At 40.8% G+C, this 22185-nt stretch overlaps 1 protein-coding gene across 2 annotated transcripts in view; it reads right to left on the bottom strand.

Annotated features, from left to right (window-relative positions):
• Window positions 1-21059, bottom strand: part of LOC117963108 (probable RNA-binding protein 19) — a 75143-nt gene extending 54084 nt beyond the window's left edge. The window contains exons 1-15 of one of the 2 annotated variants that reach the window (XM_058994822.1): window positions 20699-21059; window positions 19578-19760; window positions 18392-18517; window positions 17601-17639; window positions 16999-17203; window positions 13808-13998; window positions 11982-12041; window positions 10217-10295; window positions 9939-10010; window positions 8639-8842; window positions 7881-8011; window positions 6567-6691; window positions 6011-6107; window positions 5302-5412; window positions 440-640 (exon numbers count right to left, since the gene is read on the bottom strand). In XM_058994822.1, coding sequence (XP_058850805.1) covers window positions 440-640; window positions 5302-5412; window positions 6011-6107; window positions 6567-6691; window positions 7881-8011; window positions 8639-8842; window positions 9939-10010; window positions 10217-10295; window positions 11982-12041; window positions 13808-13998; window positions 16999-17203; window positions 17601-17639; window positions 18392-18517; window positions 19578-19760; window positions 20699-20833 — 1959 coding nt within the window. In that variant the 5' untranslated portion in view covers window positions 20834-21059. Of the gene's footprint in view, window positions 1-439; window positions 641-5301; window positions 5413-6010; window positions 6108-6566; window positions 6692-7880; window positions 8012-8638; window positions 8843-9938; window positions 10011-10216; window positions 10296-11981; window positions 12042-13807; window positions 14002-16998; window positions 17204-17600; window positions 17640-18391; window positions 18518-19577; window positions 19761-20698 lie in introns of both variants that reach the window. The other variant, XM_058994821.1, reaches the window with a different exon arrangement.
• Between the last annotated feature and the right edge of the window lie 1126 nt (window positions 21060-22185).

Raw genomic sequence — 22185 nt, 5'->3', positions numbered from 1 at the left:
CGAGACACACACACAGTGTAAACAATACACCGAGACACACACACACACAGTGTAAACAATACACCGAGACACACACACACACAGTGTAAACAATACACCGAGACACACACACACAGTGTAAACAATACACCGAGACACACACACACACACACAGTGTAAACAATACACCGAGACACACACAGTGTAAACAATACACCGAGACACACACACACACACAGTGTAAAAAATACACCGAGACACATACACACACAGTGTAAACAATACACCGAGACACACACACAGTCTAAACAACACACTAAGACAGTCTAAACAATAGACACACACACAGCCTAAACAATACACTGAGAGACATACGGTCTAAACAATACACTGAGGCACACACACACAGTCTGAAAGATGCACTGAGCTAGTCTCTGAGCTCCCTCTCGCGCTCTCTTACCTTGGTGTAGGCCAGCTTAGTGAAGGCACGCTTGGCCTCAGTTGGCTCCAGGAACTCCACTATGGCAGTCAGTCCAGCAGGGGGCAGCAGCACTCGCCCCAGTGATCCAAACGGAGCGAACACGGCCTCTAACTCTGGCCCCTGCACCCCTGCAGGAAGGTTCTTCACCAGGATCACTGTCCCACTGCGAGGGCCCAACGCCTGGGGAGGGAATTACAGGAATCAGCTTCCACTGGTGAAAGGCATGAGCCCAAACGTCTGTCAAACTTTAGTTTTTTTTGTTTTATACTAGGAGTAACAGTGCTTCCCCTTTAGAAGTCATCCACTCAGAGTGGAACCAATTATAACAGGGATGGAAAGAAGACTCCTACTGCATAGCAGTTTCACCCATTCCAGGTGTTGCTACTGCTTGAATAGCCCCAGTGTATAGGTAACAGGCACAGTCTTATTAAACTCACAGTAAAACCAGGAATGGAGCAAACTGCTATGCAATGGGAGTCTTATTTACATCCCTGTATAAGGCATAATGGTAATGGCTGCCTTTGTCCCATAATGCCATTCCACTAGCATATAAAAATGATAATCTTGCAACTATGGTTCCTAACTGCAAAGGAGAGAACCGAATATTAAGTGTCTAAAGATATGTACTTCATTGGGGTCCCCACAACTTGACTGGTCTTTCAAATCTAAAAGAGAATTGACGTTACCCCAGTCAGTACATTAAGTGCAGTATAGAAACCAGGACCAGGGGACACGTTGGAATGGGTTCCTGCAATGATGTCTGCTAAGACTGATATCTAATTGAATGCTGCATCAGTCTTGGCACTTGCAGAAATGAAATCTGTTAAGGGGTACCAGGAAATTCAGTAAGCGGTTCTCCACATTCCAGCAGTTTTGGGGTCTAAGACATTGAGAAAGACTGTTTGGTAGGTAAGAGTGTTTGATGCCATTTCTTTTGTTACATTTGGAAATGGTCTTGTTGCAATTGTCGGTTCCCCTTCCCCCCCAGCAGCAGCATTCAACTGTGCCGGGAGGCTGGTTTCCGCACAGCGGCTCTGGGATTGACCAGCACACACACTGTGGCCCAGCGGAGTGTGACACAGGCAGAGACATGCATGACTGCACAGAGAACAAGGATCCAATACATCCATCTCCAGGGACTGTGTGGAAAAATACCTGGTTTCAATCTTTACCGTGTTTCCATAGTCAGACATCCATTGAATTGCTGGTTAAATTACTGTAGAAAGCAAAATACTTCCATAAATCGTTTTTGCATGTTATAGCAAACATAGAATTTGAATTTTAAAACAAGATATCTGGTACTACATTAGGTTATATAATACTTTACACTGGAATCTGTTACTGGCTAAAAGCATATCAGTCAATAAGGGGAACTAGTTGGTTACTAAATGACAGGAAAACCTGGTTTCAGGGTTGGGGACGTTCAACATTATATGAGAGCATCACCTCGTACCTTGTAGTAGTATACAGATATCATGTTTTAAAATAAAATACAGCAGAACCTGTCAAATCCGATCCTGCAAGATACAATACCCTCTTTAACCAATGGGTCTCTAGCAAACAAGAAAGCAAGAGATTTGTATCATTAATACCGGTTTGTGTTTGCGCTTTCTTCTTGTTACTGTCTCGGATTACCATGCACGGTGCAAATAAAACCTGTGGCATTACTCTGGCACAGCCTGGGAATGCATGCCAAGAACTGTTTTTGGAATGCCGTTTTGTAAATTGATGTTTTAGACACACTGATGTACCTGATATTGTTAATTTATAATGCCCCAACATTAATAAATCAACTACAAAGCGGTATAATGACACCCTCTGAGATACGACATTTTTACATATCCGATGGACCCCTAGAACCAATTCAATCAGATAGGACAGGTTCTACTGCACTTTTTTTTTTTTACCATTCCATCTGTTGCTTTCAATACAGCAAATTTGAGACCCACATAATGAATAGAATTGCACAAAAGGAAAGATTAATGGAATTATTTTGTTAACTAGCGTATTCCTTCGAATTCAAGACGCACTTTAACAATTTTTTGCTTCTCATAAATCACCTGCGTCTTAAATTCGAGTACAGTGTAGTGGTGCGTGTATTAAAATCACCAACAAAAGACGTGACTACCCAAGTACACAAACAGCAACGTGACTGACTGCCGAGAAAACACAACAAAGACATCACTGCCCGAATACACAAGCAGCAACGTGACTTACTGCAGAGAAAAGACGAACCAAAACATTACTGCCTGATCTTCAATCACCCATGACATACAGGCAGCCATTTTCAAAGAAGCGCCATTAGCTTCCTGAGGAATCTGAAGAGAAGCTTTTACAATCTCAGACCCTGATCAGACTCCTGTAATTTTTGACATGCCAAGCAATACCACAGTTCACAAACTGGGAGGAGGGTGTGCAGGGTGTCTCTGATTGTTACACGAGACGGCATGTTGTGCTGTTTGGGCGAGAGGACCGCAAAGGGGTTTTAAACTGTGTAAAATGATTTCTGTGACAATACACTATTCACACAACACACTATATTATACATCACAAAAACAAACTACTAATAAACATACAAGTGTTGTTGCTTTAACTTTAGAACTATGCTATATGCACGGGATGACATCTGTACCCAGGATAGGAAGATGGACTGGAATGTTGAAAAACCTTGAACAATGACTGGTTCATCTCTCATCTGTGATTCATAATCGAGATCCCATTTTCACTGTCCTTGAGTGGTTTTCCTTGAAGCAGTGGCAACAGAGACTGTCCCTCACAGGCAGGTCACTGAATGATAATGGCAATCTATTTCAACAAAAGCATGTTTTAACATGTCTTTTATATTAGTGAAATGAACATGGAGCTTATTTTAAATCGATGGTTTAAAACACATTGGAGTGAATGATCCGACTAATTGCAACCCAATGCAAGAATTACTACATTTTTACAATAATTTTGCTGCAAATATAAGTTTACATAAATCATCATTTTAAACTAATATAGTACTTGCATTGCCTTAATGTTAAAAATATATAGTCACTTCAGCTTATTGCTGTAATGACTTGAATCTTGGAACATGAAGTGATCATGACTTTGAACTCCTATCCCATCCCTAGAAACCATCTTGAAGGTTTTTCTCGATAACACGATTTCTTCAAAATGACTGAATGAATTTCTTTCAGATTTTATTAAGCATATAAATATGTCGATGAGATTTGAGACTGGATCCGATCACTGGCTGGCTTACTGGTGGCCCGTATTGACTTATACGACAGCCTGTAAACATACAGCAGGGTGCAAAATGACCACACAGGCACACCCACACAGCTGCATGTTAAGATTTACTGTCTGTTGCTCCGGGCTGCTAGGCACACGTTTACTTCTATTTACAACAGACGAGCTGAAGAGAATTAGTTTGAATACACAAAGCACACTGTGCAGGAAAGCAAGGCAGACACAGAAACACACAATGCTGTACAAATGAACCCCTCCAGACAGTTTGGATTTCCTGTACTTGTCCAAGACTCAATGTCATATCAGGATTTGAAAGACTAGCCCTGCACCCAGTCCTGGGTTTCAAAACTACACTCAATGAAGTATTTTTAAATGATCAAGTCTGATGTTAAATACATTATTCCAACCTTATAGCTGCATGGACAACTTCTATTAGTAAACCTAGACATGGTGTGATCAGTTCAGAGAAGATTTACCAGGGGCCTGATTGTTCACACTCCTGGCATTTATATATTGTAGTTTATAGCAACCATCCTATATGTGAACCTTCTGATCTTACTTATTTCCCAATGTGCTTTGTGGGGTGGATATCAGCTGCATGGCTGATGAATGTAATTAACCAGAGTATAACAACAACTAGATGAGGAACTTCTCTTCATTGACTCTAATTAGAATCTGTCAGATTAGACTGAATCCCTTAAGATTCCGTTTGTAACATCCGGTTGCTGCAAGCACGATACCTGCTTGTTTGTAGACATGAAACAATGAGAATAATGTAGTAGACAAACAGACACCGATGAATGCTACTGTAAATCTGAAAGTGAGAGAGGGACAATGCCACTTGTCATTGTAACTGTAGCTAACCAAATCACTCCATACACCTTACATATTGTGCATTGGATACATAGTTCTCAGATGTGCAGAGAAGTCTCCAATACCTCCAGGATCACCGTGGTGAATCAGTCTGTCCAGGGATTCAGGTAATCTGATCAATTGCCTACCTCTGTTAATACTAGCGGCACGCGCTGCATCTAAACAAGAACGCTCAATGTAGAACATGATGTGGAACTAACAAACGGTAAAAACATTGTTAAAATGTCTGGTCTCATCCTTGACAAAGTAGTTAATTCCATGTTTACCTTAATTCATAAAACCTAGAGTATTTCAGTAAATCAAAAGCAAACAAGCAGCTGTGAAATGAACCAGGCATGAGTCTGTCAGTGTTAGTGGTGTCTAACAGGGACAGAATGGACAGCACAATCAAATGATTAGGGGGGTGCTGATACTTGTAATTGCCTTTAAGAAGCATTTAAAAAAATCAGCAAGTATTAAATAAATCCATTCATTAACCTGCTGTTTTCAAAACAGGAAAAGCCGTCCTTCCCTTAAACAGACGGCCTCAGTATGGCAGTAAAAATGTCAGAGCCCCGGATGAGAGGAAAATTCACTTCCAGTCGGCTTTTAAAAGCCTCAGTGCGGAAGTTAATTGCCATTGATTGGTACTCAATTGTGAAGGTGAAGGAAGGATAGCTTTTCTTGTTTTGAAATCAACACATTAATTAATAGATGTATGTAATGCCTGTCAATATGTGAAGATATGCACAGACCTGACTGAAGGAGTCCAGGCTCACTTTGTTGTCAAGGAGGAACTGTCGTGTCTCCTGGACGATCTGGGTTTCCCCCAGAGCCATGCGCACGGCCACACTGCCACGAGCTTCCTGCAGGGGAAGATAAAGAGGTGAATAAATATGAGTCTTTGAGACTTTGGAAGTGGAAATTTAAAGAAACAGGTGTTATTTGCACATCAAGGAATCTTAATTACCACGGAACACCCACCTTGAAGTAGAAACACACACGTGACACAAATGACAGGCTGCTTGTTGATTTAAACACTACCGCTTCTGTGTTTTGGGGAGTGAAGTGTCGTCACGCAAGGGGTGGTCATTATGACATCATCGGGCACGCACTACAGTTCAGGGGTATACAGCGCCAAAGCCAGCCTAGGTCTGTGCTCAGATGCAAATGGGTAGCTCAAATGATAAGAATCTTTCAATCTAATCGACCCTAAACCAGCTCAAGTCTGAGTTGTAGGTGTAAACGCATCTATGGTCTGCCTGTAGGTAAACCATTGGTGCAAGTATGAACTACATCCCACAAAGTCATTATTTTGCTCTCACACTTTGTTTTCTCTCAGTTAGTAACTTGGTTGTTTGTTTAATTCATTTTTTAATGGCTAGCACTCCTCTGTGAAGTGCTGCATGAATAGCACACAGCATCACAGCATGGCTCCACAGCACAGCTCTGCAGTGTACTCACATGGTCCAGAACCTGGCTCTTGGTGGTGTTGTATTTCTGAGCGATGGCATCAGCCACTGCACTGGTCCCGACGAACAGTGTGTTCCAGTTATGAGAGCTGAGAGAATGAAGGAATAGATGTTATTCATGGTATTCACAAATCAACAGGAGAAAAAAGAAAGGATTCTAAGGATCGCAGTGTATTCAGATCATGTTCCCTCCTGAAACAATGCTGGTTTTCTGTACCCATATTTCAATCAGAGCACCAGTATGGTGGCACGAGGAAACAGACAGGATACACTATGATATTTAGAAGATACAATCTCTTTCTCCTGGCGTTCCTGAAAAACAAAAAGAAATCCCTTGTTGATTTACCGATGTGTGTGAATAAAAAAAATGTATTTTTTTAAACCCTGCAGGGGGTTCTGTAAGACACTAACTCATCTGGACTGGAGACTGTTGCAATAGTGCCCGCAAGACAATCGGATTTAAAAAATTTTGGCTCATGAGACTCTGAACCATCTCGCACACACAGACAGACAGACAGACACAAGCACACAGAGAGCATCTGGCTCACCTGGCACCGCTGGCCTTGTCCTTGGAGTCTTTCTGCTTCTTGTAGGAGGAGGCTCCGGGTGCACTGGGACCCTCCTCCACCTTCTCCTTCTTTATGGTGGAGGGCAAGAGATGCAACATCCGGCCCTGGACACAAACACAAAAACAGAGGGAGCCGTTTAAAAACTCATGCTCCTATAGATTTATTTTATTTATTTGCTGCCCTGCTGCTGTAAATAGTGTGTGTGTCACAATTATCCACTTCCCAAGTAGGTAAATATATTGGCTGTTGCCTTCATCGGTTTATATATACATTTTTTTTTTTTAATTCCACTATTTGCAGCATTTCTTTTTCATGTTTTTCTCCCCATTTTAGAAAGTCCAATTCTGTTCCCTTACAACAGTTTAGGAGAACAGCTTAGTGGGTGTCCTCCGATCCCAACATAAAGTCAATCACATCACCTTGAATGCCACAGGCGACGCTCTCTACTGTAACATCTTGTTTTAGTGCATTTCCTTTCTGGTTTCTGGAATCCCCGTAGAATCACATTACCATGTGACTCTCAAGAGTGATTGGAAGGAGGCATCAGCAGCCTTTGCTACTAGTACACAGTTATGGAAACACTTGTCTAATTGTATTACCAAATACAAAATGATGTAAATATAAAATAGCCATCAGTATCGTAGTAGATGACAATGACCTACATCAACTGCATCATCATGTAAACATGTGGTCATAACTGAAGGACAGAGAGCCCCCACTATACTTACCCAGATTTCAACCACTAATATACTTATTAACTTTGAACAGACAGGGACAGGCCTCTTCCAATACCCTGAGATTGTGATACTCTCAGTAACCTCGCCATTCCTGCGCAGCGTCCCTATGTACCTGGTGATGCTCTCAGTAACCGTGCCGTTCCTGCGCAGTGTCCCTGTGTACCTGGTGATGCTCTCAGTAACCGTGCCATTCCTGCGCAGTGTCCCTGTGTACCTGGTGATGCTCTCAGTAACCGTGCCATTCCTGCGCAGTGTCCCTGTGTACCTGGTGATGCTCTCAGTAACCGTGCCATTCCTGCGCAGTGTCCCTGTGTACCTGGTGATGCTCTCAGTAACCGTGCCATTCCTGCGCAGTGTCCCTGTGTACCTGGTGATGCTCTCAGTAACCATGCCGTTCCTGCGCAGTGTCCCTGTGTACCTGGTGATGCTCTCAGTAACCGTACCGTTCCTGCGCAGTGTGCCTGCGTATCTGGTGATGCTCAGTAACCTCGCCGTTTCTGCACAGTTTCCCTGCGTACCTGGTGATACTCTCAGTAACCTCGCCGTTCCTGCGTACCTGGAAGATGTGCCCGTCGAGCTCAGCCAGTGCCTTGACGGCGTGCTCTGGAATCAGGAAGGTGATGAAGGCAAAACCCTTCGGCTTCTTAGTGAGGCTGTCGATTGGAAAGTGCACTTCTGACAGGGGGCCTGGGGGCACAGAGGAAGAGAGACTGCTAAACCCACAAGCCAAAAACAACACACAGCATGTATTACATCCCGAGTGGAAATACAAACCGAGAGATATCATGAACACGACCCAGGCGTGTTGAATGCAATACTTTAAGTAGAACTTATCAACCAATGCTTCCATATAGCTGCAGATTCTCCCTAGAACTTGTGCTACAGAATGTTCCAACCAAGTTCTGTCACAATTGAAGACGTGCTTCTTTGGAACTGTGCAAATGTAAGCGAGGCATACGAACAGAGGTGCCTCAGTATACACCCACATTCTGATACTCATATTAACTGCCAAGGAAGACCCTTAGGAAGTTCAAAGATGAAAAGCGTTTCTCAAGACATTTGCAAAAATGTGACACATACATACAGGCCTATGCCAAGTACAGTATTAAAATACCACTAGCTTCCAAATTTCCTTAAACACATTAAATTTTCTCTATACGGATTATAGAAGATATTCCATATCGAATATTATTATTCTATCCCTAATATACAAATCGACTGATCTTGCCTGCACACTGGTTTGTTCCAGACCTCTTTCAGTACTTGCAACTTCTGTGTGTCTGTGTTCAGTTCTTTGTAAAGTGCCTGACCTACCGTACTTGCTGAATAGTCCTGAGATGTCCTCCTCGCTGCAGGTGTAGGGTAGGTTCCTGACAAACAGCCTCCCTGACTCGGACACCTCCTCCTCCTCTTCATCCTCCTTCAGCTGCCTCCTCCAATCCTTCTCCTCACCCCCGCGCTTCTCAGGTCGGCCTTCAGGGGCAGCCTTGGCACGGAACACCTCGATATAGCGACCGCCTGGTATACACACACAATAAGTCAATCTTACCTAATATGTATTATCACCACTTCGTAGAGCTCACATTTTCCTATACGAGAGACAAAAGCATTATGATAAATGTCTATTTGATTTTTTAATAGAATTTTTTTCATACCTATTAAAAAAAATCTTTTACACTGAAAACTGCACTTTTTCAAGTTGCCTGTGGGAGTTGGAGCTCTTCAGAACAATTCAGAATGTTGAACTTAGCACCAAGACACGACAGAGGGTGCGATTGACATGAGATAACCACACCCCTAAAAACATTATCATGGCCTTTTAACACTGCCTGGAGTTGGCTTAATGCTTGCAAGTATCATTCAGCGTTTTGTTGCATTTCCTCAATGTGCAAATGCACCTCAATGCCACTGAGAAAGTAGTTATTTTAAAAGGAATGACATCATAAACTGATCACCTGTCACTGCTAGCTCTGTGGTGGGTAAACCTAAGATGCTACCAGGAAGAGAAACTTTGAAATGTACTTTCTATCTTTCTTGAGCATCAACAGCATCATACAGGACCAACAAACAATATGGACTGTTACACTAAAATCATTTTACTAAGTGCAGAGTGATGTGTTAAGTTTGTGTGATGAGGCGGTAGCCGGTGGTCCCCCTCTAGAATGCCGCTAGCCAATCAGAGTGCTCCCTTAAACCATGCCGTTCAATCATGTCTTTTATACTATAACCCATATTGAGCATCTACATATATATTTAAATACATTTATTAAGAATAATCAAAAAAAATTTAAACATTAAACATGCCTGCCATTTATTTCCTTTACAAGAATTTAAATTAATTAAAATTCCTCATCTCGGCCTGGTTTCACGCCAAGGCTCATTACCTGCAACATGACAAATTTCTTTTAACACTTCTAGCAAAGAACACTTCAGAATGTCTGAAAGAGAGTTCTTTGCGTTGGTTTCATTAAAAGCAAAGACACACATCACTATCTGCCGCAAAAAAAAAAAAATCTAAAATTTTAAATCCCACACATCTCTGAACAAAGCCCAGAATGGTTTGGAGCTAGTCAACCTTGTTTAGTTTTTAAAGACGCTTGTCAGACGCACATACCCAAATAGTCCTTGTTTCTTTGCAGAGCTTTCAAGACTTCATCTTCAGACTTCAAATCAACAAAAATGGAACCTTAGAAAAAAAATAAAAAGACATGGTTGAAGGAAAAATGATTCAGGTAAAACATATTGCGTAAACTGAATGCTTAACAGGCCCCCAGCCCATTGACTTTATAAAGGGTTACTGCACTTCGTTCACTGTGTCTTCTGTATTTCGAACTTTTAAGAAGATCTGTATGGTGCAAGAGCTCTATTACTCGCTGATAATTATCAACCAACCTGTCTTATTCCCATGTACATTTCTTACTATGCGGATAGCCACAGGCTTCAAAGGCACCAGGAATTCCTGTACTTGTTGCTGAAGAAAAGAAACACACGTCAGTAACAAACCAGTGCTTTAAAAGCATTAACACCTTCTATTGTGACAAACAGGACCAACCAAAAATGTAACAGCAGCATTTTAGGATTCTCTCCGTGAGTGTGTGTTAGGGTTGGAATAAAAATGTATTACCGTGACATTAACAGCAATTTGTTTAGTCTTGATAATTTAGTGAAATTAATGAGAATTGTGTTTCTGAGTTATTTAAACCTAAAGGATCAGCACTAGTGCTACCAGGATGTTCCTCTCTCTTCTTGTATACAAGTGACATTGTCCATAAAGTGACGCTGGGTTAAGTACCTTGCAAACTGGGCATCGAAAACTGAATTCAGTCCCGGCCAGTACTGCATGAGATCAGAGTGGTAGGGGTGCAACGATACACTAATGTCAACATGTGTTTCATGACATGCAGGTTGCAATACAACATGAATCACAATATATGTGATGGTCCTGATAGGCTACTTGAGCAATGCCTGATGGGATCAAATTATTTAATGATGGACTATTTTGTTAATAGACAAAAATGAGACTGGGAGAGTATATTGAGGATATGTCAGGAAATCCATGAGATATGGCATTTCTGTGACGGGCAGACGTGGTGATAACAAGCGAGCCCTTGGGAGAATTTGCTATCTTTCCACTGCCGATGTTTTAAAATTACTGGTGATTGTATAGGCTTACTAATCACAAATTGATAAATACAATACATTGGTTACTTTATCTAGTTATGTATCCTATTTTATTTTAAAGTCATAGGTCATGGTTTTCATGACATACTGGTGTCTCGTTTGTCATGAATGTTTCCATTTCCTATAAATATGATATCAGTAACAACACTGGAGCTCCTTATCTCATTTGAAGGTACTGTACGCTAATATATTCCTTTGTACAAGGCAGCAGTACAGAGCAGGCTATCAAAATATCCTGAGCAAGTAAAAAATGAGACCAGAGTTTACGTCCATCTTACAGTATTCTGTGATTCCGAGTGTTTTGTCGAGTGTTGTTTTTAAATGACATGCAGTATCATTCAGCAATAGAATGTATTTGTAATGCAGTACGTCACAATGAAAAACATCAATAATTAATAATATGGCCACTAACTTTTTATGCGATATCATAACAGTAACTCATGGAAATGTAGCCACATGAGTGGTATGCACATTAAACTCAACCATAAAACACATGTATTCTTGAGTAGTACATTGGGTTTTTTTAAGCAGTAAAAAGAGACCATGAAAAAAAAATTCGCAATTGATGGGACTTAAAACATGATTGAAGAGAATTGTGATGATGGTGACATTGTAGCTAATATTCCAGAATTAATAGGGTAATTACTGTGTGACAATGGTATTTTCAACAGTAGTCCTTGGGACTAGTGTAGTTGAAAGGCCAAATTGTCACAGCCCTGGCACCTAGGATTCTCCTTACAAGCTCAAAGCCGGGTAAAGCCAGAATCTGACAAGAACAAGAAGTCAATATTGGAGCAGAAGAACCCAGAACAAGTGTGTCCGAGAACATCATCAGATTGCCCTTAACGTCTATCAGGCCATTAACATGCAAGAGGAAATGGCAAAATGCATGTGTTCATGAAAAACATGTACATCACATGACAAACTAAACAAAGAAGAATGTATTGAAAATGAAGGGATTGATTCGTGCTCTCACCTCTTTCACATTGAATGGAGCTCCCCTCAGTTTCACAGTGTACGGGGTGGTGGGCTCAGTCTGAGGAGAACAACAACATGTTTAAATACACAGAGCGAACAACACAACTCCAGTATATCATAAGTATTGCCATCACGTCACAGAGCTCACTTATCCCATAGAAAGATGCATGCATAATGTTAAACATGTATTGGATTTTTAATAGGATTTTCTTTTTTTTTTTTAAATATTATTTATAATCAAAAAGACTGTTGAGCGTCTTTTCACCTCTGACGACAAAAGTCGTTTCTGGGAGTTTGAGTCCTTTTAGGTAAAAGGATTCAGAATGTTTCAGATTTTTTTCTTTAAGACAAAATTCACAGACATTTAATGTTTGCCACTTTTTCTTTAAAAGAAATCAAACTGCCAGGACCTAGACCAGGGGTTTCCAGTCACGATCCTGGAGCGGCCATTCCACTCCAGGTTAAACAGGTAAAACAAACTACTTTAGGGTCTGGGTAGATTTTTACTTAGTTAAATTAAACAGTTTAGAATAGGATTGGAACAAAGACCAGGACTGGAAGAGCCACCCCTGAGCTAGACGCATTATCTCACTTAGAGAACCAATCATTGCTTTTCCACGACAGATTTCAATATCAACTTAGTTCCATTATGCAAAATTGGTATTTCACTACATTAATTTAAACCAATATGCAAATAAGTTTACAAAATGCCAGCTGTTCTCACACCGTGTGCATTGCATGGAGGTAGAATTCTATGAGCGCTGTGGAGAGTTCAAACTCCCGCGCTTAGGGATCAAACAATCAATCTATTTCCACAATACAGAATTATGAACCCTATCTCTCACACTACAATGTTCATGATAGTAGCACAAATCTGTTTTTTTAACTGATTTTTAAATCTAAATGAATGCAAGTATATCAGTATATCTTTTTCCAAGTTGGTCATTTTATATACCGAGCATCAAAAGAAACTTATCCCTTATATTTGGATAAAATTCACTAGATGTGATCAAAAAATGAAACTCTGTTTTAGAGCAGGTGCAGTGACTTTTTATTATGCTGATTAACAATTGACATCACGAACATGCTGCAAAATGATCTGTCGATCTTGGGCAGGTGTTGTGACTCTTGATCTCCCAGTTCGTGGCCTGTCATTAACAGTGTGTGTCTGGTTATACCGTCTTGCCAGGTTTGAAATTGCTGGCTGTGAGCACCCAAGACGGTGAGCCACAGTATGCTGCCCTAGTCCAGCCTCCAACATGCCGATTGTTTTACTTTCTGTGATTTTTTTTTATTGCTTTTATTCAAGCTTGCAATTCAACAGCTGAAGTCCCTCCATATCCAGTGTCCAATCAACTGTCTCACTAATTAGGTGATTAAGTGCATATGCTTCAGTCATAGTTACTCAAGCGTGTCATGGTCAAGGATGAATGATCGAGTGATTAAAAAGAAACCAAAAACATTTCATCAATGTCCATCATTTCTATACCTTATTTTTTTTTTTAAATAAATGTGTTATAATAGTGATAAGTTTCTTTTGATGCTCGGTATAGTTATCACATGTTTATATGGCTGATCCCTTCTCCTAAGTTGGCTGTTTTTGTACAATAAGAAACACACAGAAGCAAATTCAATGACAAAAGTTACGACTAGAAGTATTTTTCAGTATCTTTCAAAGCTGCTTTGATTTCATGGCGGGGGGGGGGGGGGTGCTATTAAGGTGTCTGGACGAGTTGCTGATTGTTTGCTGCCCTTGATACTCAGATGTTATTGTAATCCTGGAGTCGTACACAATTCTACATCAGTTAATAACAATAATCAAACCTGGTTTTGTTTGCCCTTCTTTTTATCTGTCAGTGTTTGAGCCGTGCCCTTGTCTCCGCTCTCGTAGGCGCCGTCTGCCTGTGGGGGAAGCTTCCTGTCTGCTGCGCTCTCTTCTTCCTCGCTCTCCTCCTCTCTCTCACTCACCACTTTGGAACGCAGGTAATCCATGTCTGACAGCCCCGTCTCCCTGCCTGCTGAGTGAACAGCAAACACAAACACAACTTTCATTCACTTATTAATTACTGCAAGAATGCCAAGTTACAGATTTTAAAAGCTCGGTCTGACAGCCAAGGTCAATATCATTAATAAAGTCAGAGGTCACGGAATTTGGACATCCATAAAATAACTGTAATGAGACCATCACAGGATACAACTGTGGACCTACTGTAAAGACATTGGGGGTGATGTAAGAATATGCGCAAAGTGATTTGCAGGTGCAAAACCCCCATAATGCTGCCATAAATCGTGTTTAACCGCAGTAAAGTCTGATTTTACCTGGTCGCTGAAAATGTGGCGTATGTAAAGAATGGTGTTCACTTGGCATTCTGCACACGCTATCAAATATGCACTTTGCCTTCATTAATCCATTAATTATACTGAAATGCATTCAAAAGAAGAAAAGAGCATGGAATTGGGTGGGATCTGGAATTTATTATTTTTTTTTTTCTTCGCTGCCCTTCCTGACATTTTTTGTGCTTTGTATTTTCGTGCTCCATTTGTGCATGTTGAGTAACTTGCATTGCTCTTAAGTTTACATAGGGCACGCTTTGTATTGTGATTCCAGACCAAAAGCACAACAGCATTCATTGCAGTTCATCAAATAGTTCTTGAATGAACTGCATTTTGTAGTTTGTATGAATACATACTCTCCCTGTCTCATTTAATGTTTGTCTTTTAATAGAATAGTCCATCATTAGTTGATCATTTGATCTTTTTATGTACCATTCAAGTAGCCCAGCAGAACCATCATATCGCATCAGGACTTTAGTGTTTCATTACACCCCTAGAAGACAGACACTGCCTCAAATGGTTTCTGTGTTGGTGGCAGCTTTGCAGAATAAAACATAATAACTCAGTAAAGGGTTTGTCTTCTGCTCTACATTTACAATATTGAACAGATTCAGGGTTAGAAACTAAAAATTGTGGTACCTTTTGAAACTTACTAGTCCTTATGTGAAGTTCCTGAGCTGGAATCAACAACAACAGCTGGGGTCCCTAAAATTTTTATTTTCCCAAAAAATAAACAGAGTTATAAATTTAGATTATTATTATTTATTTATTTTATTTTTTTAACAAAGGCACCTTAGTAAACTCTCCTACAGATGGATGACCTCATTACTGAGCGACTGCTGTACTGTGTGCTGAGAAACTGACACTGACAAGCACCAGACAGGATGACAGAGGAAAAAAATTCTTAGCTGTGTTACCTTGCTGACCATGAAGCTCCGTCTGAAATTAACACCAATGACACAAATTAAATGTCAATTTTACTGTTCATTACATTGTTGCTATTTACAAAAATGCTGGCTGATTTCTGGAGTGGGGGTTACAGCAATAAACTTCGCATCCCACGCAGTGGGAGAACATTAACGTAAAACGTCATTAAGTGAGGTTGGCATTGCAGGGGAGATGAAGGGAGGTTTCAGTTCTGTGACTGTTTTGTAAGCATTCTGAATACTTATTCACCACTGCTACAACCCGTTAGAAAATTCACTTTTCCTGCATTTAATGCAAGCCTGTGAATGTGAGAGTATATCAGTACATTTGTTTCAAGTACTCGCCCAGAGAACTACTGAGACACAGACATCAACTAGTCCTCATCAGATTTAATTTGCCTCGTCGAGTGGGCGAGTGGGAGTTTCTAACCCTGAGGTTACAAGGTGTATGACTTAATTGTATAGCCTAATATATAAAAATAAAAACAACCAAAGTAAGCCTGTGCCATGTAACTGTGATTTTGTGTTAAGACTTCATTCATTTCTGAAATAATCCATCTTCAGAAATGAGGATATCAGTAAGCAAGCCTGGAAAATAATTAAGCTGAAGCCAAATAGGTAATCGAAACAAATCTGATTTTAACAGTTGCTTTCTGTGCTGCATATGCTGGGTATCGAATTCCAGATTCATTTCACGTCTTCAGGCCATCGAAAATAAAGGAGCCTGTTTAAAATGAGTGCACCTGTTTTTAACCCTGTGAAGCACTGTATAGATAGACGGATTTCACTTTCCTTTTATAGGACAGATTATATTATTCTTCAATTTGTCTAAGACCCTGGTTTCTATCAGTCTTCAAATCGTCTAAGATCCTGGTTTCTATCAGTCTTCAAATTGTTTAAGACCCTGGTTTCTATTTTATATATACTGCTCTATGGTTGGTTCCCATGGTCAGTCTAACTTGATCGGCTTGATCAGATCAGCTAAACGAATTATCTTCCGATTAGTACACTGCAACTGGCACTAATTTTGTTCCGTTGATGGGGATTTTCTAGTCCTGAAGTTAGTCTGCTTGAAGTGGCCTGACCCTGTTGTGTGGAAGCGCTGTAGTAAGGTTTATTCAGTTTGATCTGACTCTATATTGTTAGCTATACCGACCCGGGCAAGTATTACCTTGAGATGCCGTCACCAAGCGTTACAGAACATCTTGCAGTGTTTACAAGAATCGTCACCTTTGCTGTGTCCCGTGTTGTCCGTATCACGTTATATTTTTTAACATATTGCCGACTCTTGACATTTTTAATCACATCATGAATCAAAAGTCAATTGGGCAATAGATCTCTCGACATTTACTCAGGAGCATTTGACAGGAGAAAAATAATGTATCTTCTTAGGATCGCAGTGTATCCAGATCACGCTCCCTCCTGCAACAATGCTGGTTTTCTGTTCCCACAATATGCCACTCATTTCAATCAGAGCACCAGCATTGTTGCAGGAGGGAGCATGATCTGGATACACTGCGATGTTTAGAAGAAACAATCTCTTTCTCCTATCGAACATTCCTGAGTAAACGTTTAACAAAAAAAAGTCCCTAGTTGATTTTATAACGTATGAATAAATATATCAAAACCAACAAGACTATGTTGAAAAATATCTTGAGTCTGGTGAAAATCTATCTTTACACATTTACTTATTTAAATGTTTTTCTTTGGTATTTTCCTTCAATGTTGGAAGTTTTCTCATTAAAGTGCACTTACTCCTCTCTGTGCTCTCCTCCTCCTCCTCCTCCTCCGAGGACTGGTCCGAGTCGAAGTTCAGGTAGTCTGTGGCTGCTTTCTTCTTCTTCTCGTCCTGCTCCTTGTTCTTCTTGGGCTCTGTCAGCGTGTCGTTGGCCCACGTTGGCACCTGGGCTCGGTTCTGGTGGACAGCCAGGAACTCCTTGAAGTCTTGGTCTTCTTTCAGCTGCAGAGAACAAACGTATATGAGGGTTTTATGAACATATCCCTGGTCATAAATCAATTTTTACTACCAATTTTCACTTCACATCGGTTATGCATCGGGACTTCCTGTCAAAATATCTTCTGGATTCACAACACCCGCTGGTTGAATCCAACCTGTTCAATCAGAAAAATGTCATTGGTTCCCGACTCCTCCCACAAAATGCAGCATTTCAATGGGTTCATCTGTCATCTTTGCCTGTATCCCGCCTGCCACTCCAGAACAGGTTCAGAAGGGCAGGAATAGGTTTATGAATATGCATGACAATATAGTGAAATAAATTAACCAGCTATATTTCATATAGCGGAGGATAATAGATATATTCTAAACGGTTCCTCTCTCCCAGCTATCCTACACTTACCTCGCCAAGGGTGCTGGTGATTGCTTTCTTCTTTTTCTCCTGGAAAAACAAACAGAAATAACAGACTGTCACTTCTCTTTGAATATCATTGCTGTTCAGTCCGAGTGAGTTTCCAACCAACTTGTATGCAGAGTTATGAGAACGAAACCAAAGCACCCCCAACAGCATTGTGCATGGGACTGACTATTATGACTGCATGATACTCATAATCAAAGCATCCCCAATGGCATTGTGCATTGGATTCCAGCCCTGAAAGATACCCTTATTGATTGACCTACAAACCCCAGGACAGTATTGCCACTCTCATTCTGGGGATTCTCGTTTTGCTCTGTGTTTTAGGGCTAAAGGACAATCCACAAGGTACTAACTGATACCAGAGCCAGAAATACTCTAATATTCGGTGTTTGATTCCCCTAACACCTTGGAACAAAAAGGGCTCTGTGTTAACTAAGAGTAGTAACATTAAGATCTGGCCCTGCTTAGATCAATGTAATAAACTCCAATATCTCCAAGCTAGCATTCTCTTCCTTGATATGACCAGAGATTAAAACAAAGGCTCCTGTTTTTACTCTTGCTCTTATTTTCAATCACTGTGATTGGCTCGTATTATTATTATTTTTTTTTTTACGATTGTGGTGAAGTGCTTTGACAACGAATTCAGGAGATACTCTTAAGTTCAAATCTCCTGCCATAGCAATAATTAACACAGGTTAAATCAGCTGAGGTGTCTTTTTTTCTCTAGTAACAGTGCACTCCCAGCAAAGCAAAAGGAAAGTTGATGCAACTTGTACCTTCTTCACTGCCGCGGCCTCCTTCTGCTGGCCAGGCTCTTTGCCCTCAGTGGATACACTCTTCCGAGAGTGTTTGCTCCAGGCTTTAGCCTTTGTTGCATCCCCAAAGGGTTTACAACACTCCACCTGCAACAGAGGGAAACAGTTCACTAAACTGTGAACTATACCTTGCAAAACACACCCACAGTGCTGGGTAATGCAAGGATATTGGTGTTCTAATTAATTAGGAGGTTGTAAGAGCAACATGACCTGGAAACGGTGTAGATCTTAGCAAACCGTCTGCACCCTTCACTCAATGTGCTAACCCAGAGCTAGAAACTCTTCGTAGGATTTTTAATAAATGCAAGATACTAGATTCCAAAATTAAATAACAGCAGTATTGAATAGAAAAAAGAAATACACACTTGATGCTAGATTTATTTAAACAGATAATACACCTTTATTTAACAGACTTAAAAAAAACATTATTTAAACTGATGCAAAGTAGGTCCCTAAATAGCAAATTGTTTCAGCAAAAGCCAATTCCTTCACTTGGCTTAATGAAGGAATGAGCAGAAACCTGGAAGGCACATTCCTTGCCACATAGACATGGATATGTACAGTGCTTCTGTATTTGAGGTATTAGAGCATGACCTTGGAGATATGAACACCTTGGGAAGGAATTTCCGTAACTCTGAAAATGAGTTTGTAATGGTTTTAATAAATGTGTACCTGCAACCTACAGCCTTAACCAGGTGAATAATACAAGGATACAGCACAGTAATGCAAGACTCATGGGATTTTTTAAAATATTGGTATTTTAAAAGAGTACAACAAATGGAACAAGGCTACATTTATAGTTACCATTGAAATGGTAACTGGAGCAAACACACAGATTTTAAATGCCTATCCTCCTTTTGATTGGGAAAAAAATAATTGTGTTTTGTTTTAAAACTCAAACTTTCCTAGTAAAATTGCCCGTGCTTCTGTTGTGCCTCACCTTCGTCTGGATATGTTTGTTGGTTCAGTAATTTTGCCTTCTCCATGAGCAGCACACTGCTTATCGGAGTACCTATCTGGCTGCATTGCACGCATGGTTAAGTTATTGCATCCTTCCAGCTGAAAGTAGGGTGTTCGGTACAGCGGTCAGTTTTTAACTCTGAGGTTCTACTGTATTCATTATGGTCTTTCATGCAAGTGCCCCTACCGTTATTCTTGCAGTGTCCACGAAGCTCTTATTGAAGTGTTTCAGTGCAGTCCCTGCCTCCTCCTCCGATCTGAACCCCACAAATCCAAACTTGCGAAACTTGCCCTCCTTGGTGAACTTCAGACTGCAGTCTGTCAGGGTGCCGAAAGCAGCAAACATGCTTCGAAACCGCTCTTCCTTCATCTAGAAACACGCAGACAAAATAAAACAAAAGGCACATTGGTGTCTGAGTGTTAAATTTACAACAACAGACCTTACCTTTGTGTGTGGGATTAAGCAGCTGTGTGCAATGTATAGCTAATTGTCTTTCATTTCCTTCATCACAGAATTGTTGCACACATGCAAGTCTTATGCACATACAAGGTGTTTCAGGAAGTTGAAATGTTTTAGAAATTAAACAGAATCTAACAGTATCAAATGCATGCGTTGGACAAACCTATTGAAGAAAGAAGTGAAACACTATACTAAATGTGTGCTAATAATTTCAGACAATTTATGCATTGGTTTCCTTTGCACAATATTAGCCAATTACACATTTCATTATATGAACGAATATAAATATTTTTCCCAGTATTTTATTTTTTTCATATTTGTATCATCTCAAAGGAAACATATTTCAGTATAAAATGATTGTGAGATACTGCATTGTACTAGGAATACTCTTTATGCAGATGTACGCTGCACAAACCCATGACACAGCGAATCATGAATGAGAAACATGTTCTAAATACACACAAACTTAACCTTGCCTTCCACCCATCCCTAAATGAACACAGGGCTAGTCCACCGCCCAAAGAACGTGGGGCAAAACTTGAAAAGTCGTCTTATCGACAAATAAAAAAAAATGCAACTATTTCTATTCCCTTTCTTTGTGACGTTACCCAACATTTCGATTTCAATAATTCACACACACGCACAGACACACAACACAAGACGACATTTTACATGGGGGCTATATTAACATTGGAGTAATATTTCTCTGTGTTTTGAATTGCTTCATGCAATTTCTCTTTGCGAAATCTATACAAACTAGAGAGCTCGTTCACCAGCCACAGCACCGCATAGTATTGTCAATGCAGGTCTGTTGCCTAGTTTATTTTCAATGACTGCACCTCACTTACCCCGTTCGGGAGGTTTTTGACAATAAGCCTGGACATGGTCGCAGTTGATGCAAGCCTGGCAATCCGGTAAAACTTAAAAATGTAAAAAATGTAAACAGACAAGCGTGGAACTTTCAGAGCGCAGCCATCTTCCATACAACACGTGATCAAAATTAGTGGGCACTGATCATGTGGCCTAAGGGAACGCTCTCTGCCTTCAGACGTGTTTCTAAAGCGCCCTCGTCATGTGAACATAGTGGGTGCGTTCACGGAGATTATTCTGTGCAGATTCTCTGCAGAATCTGACCAATTTATCCAATGATCTAAAATGAAGTGGTCAGATTCCAACAGTGTATACTTGCAAGACGGACGACACACGCCTCATACCCCAAGTCTGACACCCAAAGCCTGGCTCCCTATAACTCCGCCTCTACAGTGACACAATTTGCAAGTCCTCACATTGATGCACTGATCCCACCCATGTGAAGTCGTTTTTTTTTTTGTTTACGGAAAATACTTTTCTCTGTATTGTCACTGCCATCCTCCCAGTCTCTCAGCTCTAACCACGTTGCCATGCTCCCAGTCTCAGCTCTAACCACGTTATCCTGCATTCCTCCAAGTCCCTCAGCTCTGATCAATGGGGCACACGACATTTCTCTGTTTAATGTAATTTGCCAATCACGCCAGCAGATGGCAGTGTTAGACAACCTATTTACAATAAACAAATTTCTCTGCTAAAACAAAAACAGTATGTAAGAGGGGGGTGGAGGATTTGTGGTGAAAGATACAGGATGTTTAAATACATGAGTTGAAACCTAAACCTGCATTTCTTTGATTATATGTATGTTGTTGTTGAATTCCATATTAAATGTATGTGAGGGACACACAGAACTCTCTCTGGCTTGTGCAGAGCCAGCTGCTCCAAGGTAACCAGGCAGCTCAGGGTAGATACAGGACTCAACCCCTTCTCTCCACAACTCTGCAATACGAAACATATTCACATTTATTATTCTCAGCCTCACATATAAACTCCATATCTCTGAAATAAATAAATAAAATAAAATAAATACACTACCTCCTAACCACTAGATCACACTGCCTCTCTCCCAGCACCTCAGCTCTAACCACTAGACCACACTGCCTCCCTCCCAGCACCTCAGCTCTAACCACTAGACCACACTGCCTCCCTACCAGTCCCTCAGCTCTAATTACTAGATCACACGGCCTCCCTACCAGTCCCTCAGCTCTAACCACTAGATCACACTGCTTCCCTCCCAGTCCCTCAGCTCTAATTACTAGATCACACTGCCTCCCTACCAGTCCCTCGGCTCTAATTACTAGATCACACTGCCTCCCTACCAGTCCCTCGGCTCTAATTACTAGATCACACTGCCTCCCTCCCAGTCCCTCAGCTCTAACCACTAGACCACGCTGCCTCCCTCCCAGTCCCTCAGCTCTAACCACTAGACCATGCTGCCTCCCTCCCAGCACCTCAGCTCTAACCACTA

The sequence above is a fragment of the Acipenser ruthenus genome, chromosome 21, assembly GCF_902713425.1.
Source record: "Acipenser ruthenus chromosome 21, fAciRut3.2 maternal haplotype, whole genome shotgun sequence".
NCBI classification, from domain to species: Eukaryota; Metazoa; Chordata; class Actinopteri; order Acipenseriformes; family Acipenseridae; genus Acipenser; species Acipenser ruthenus.
Note: the sequence above shows the minus strand (reverse complement) of the source record. Positions and strands in the feature narration are given on the sequence as shown.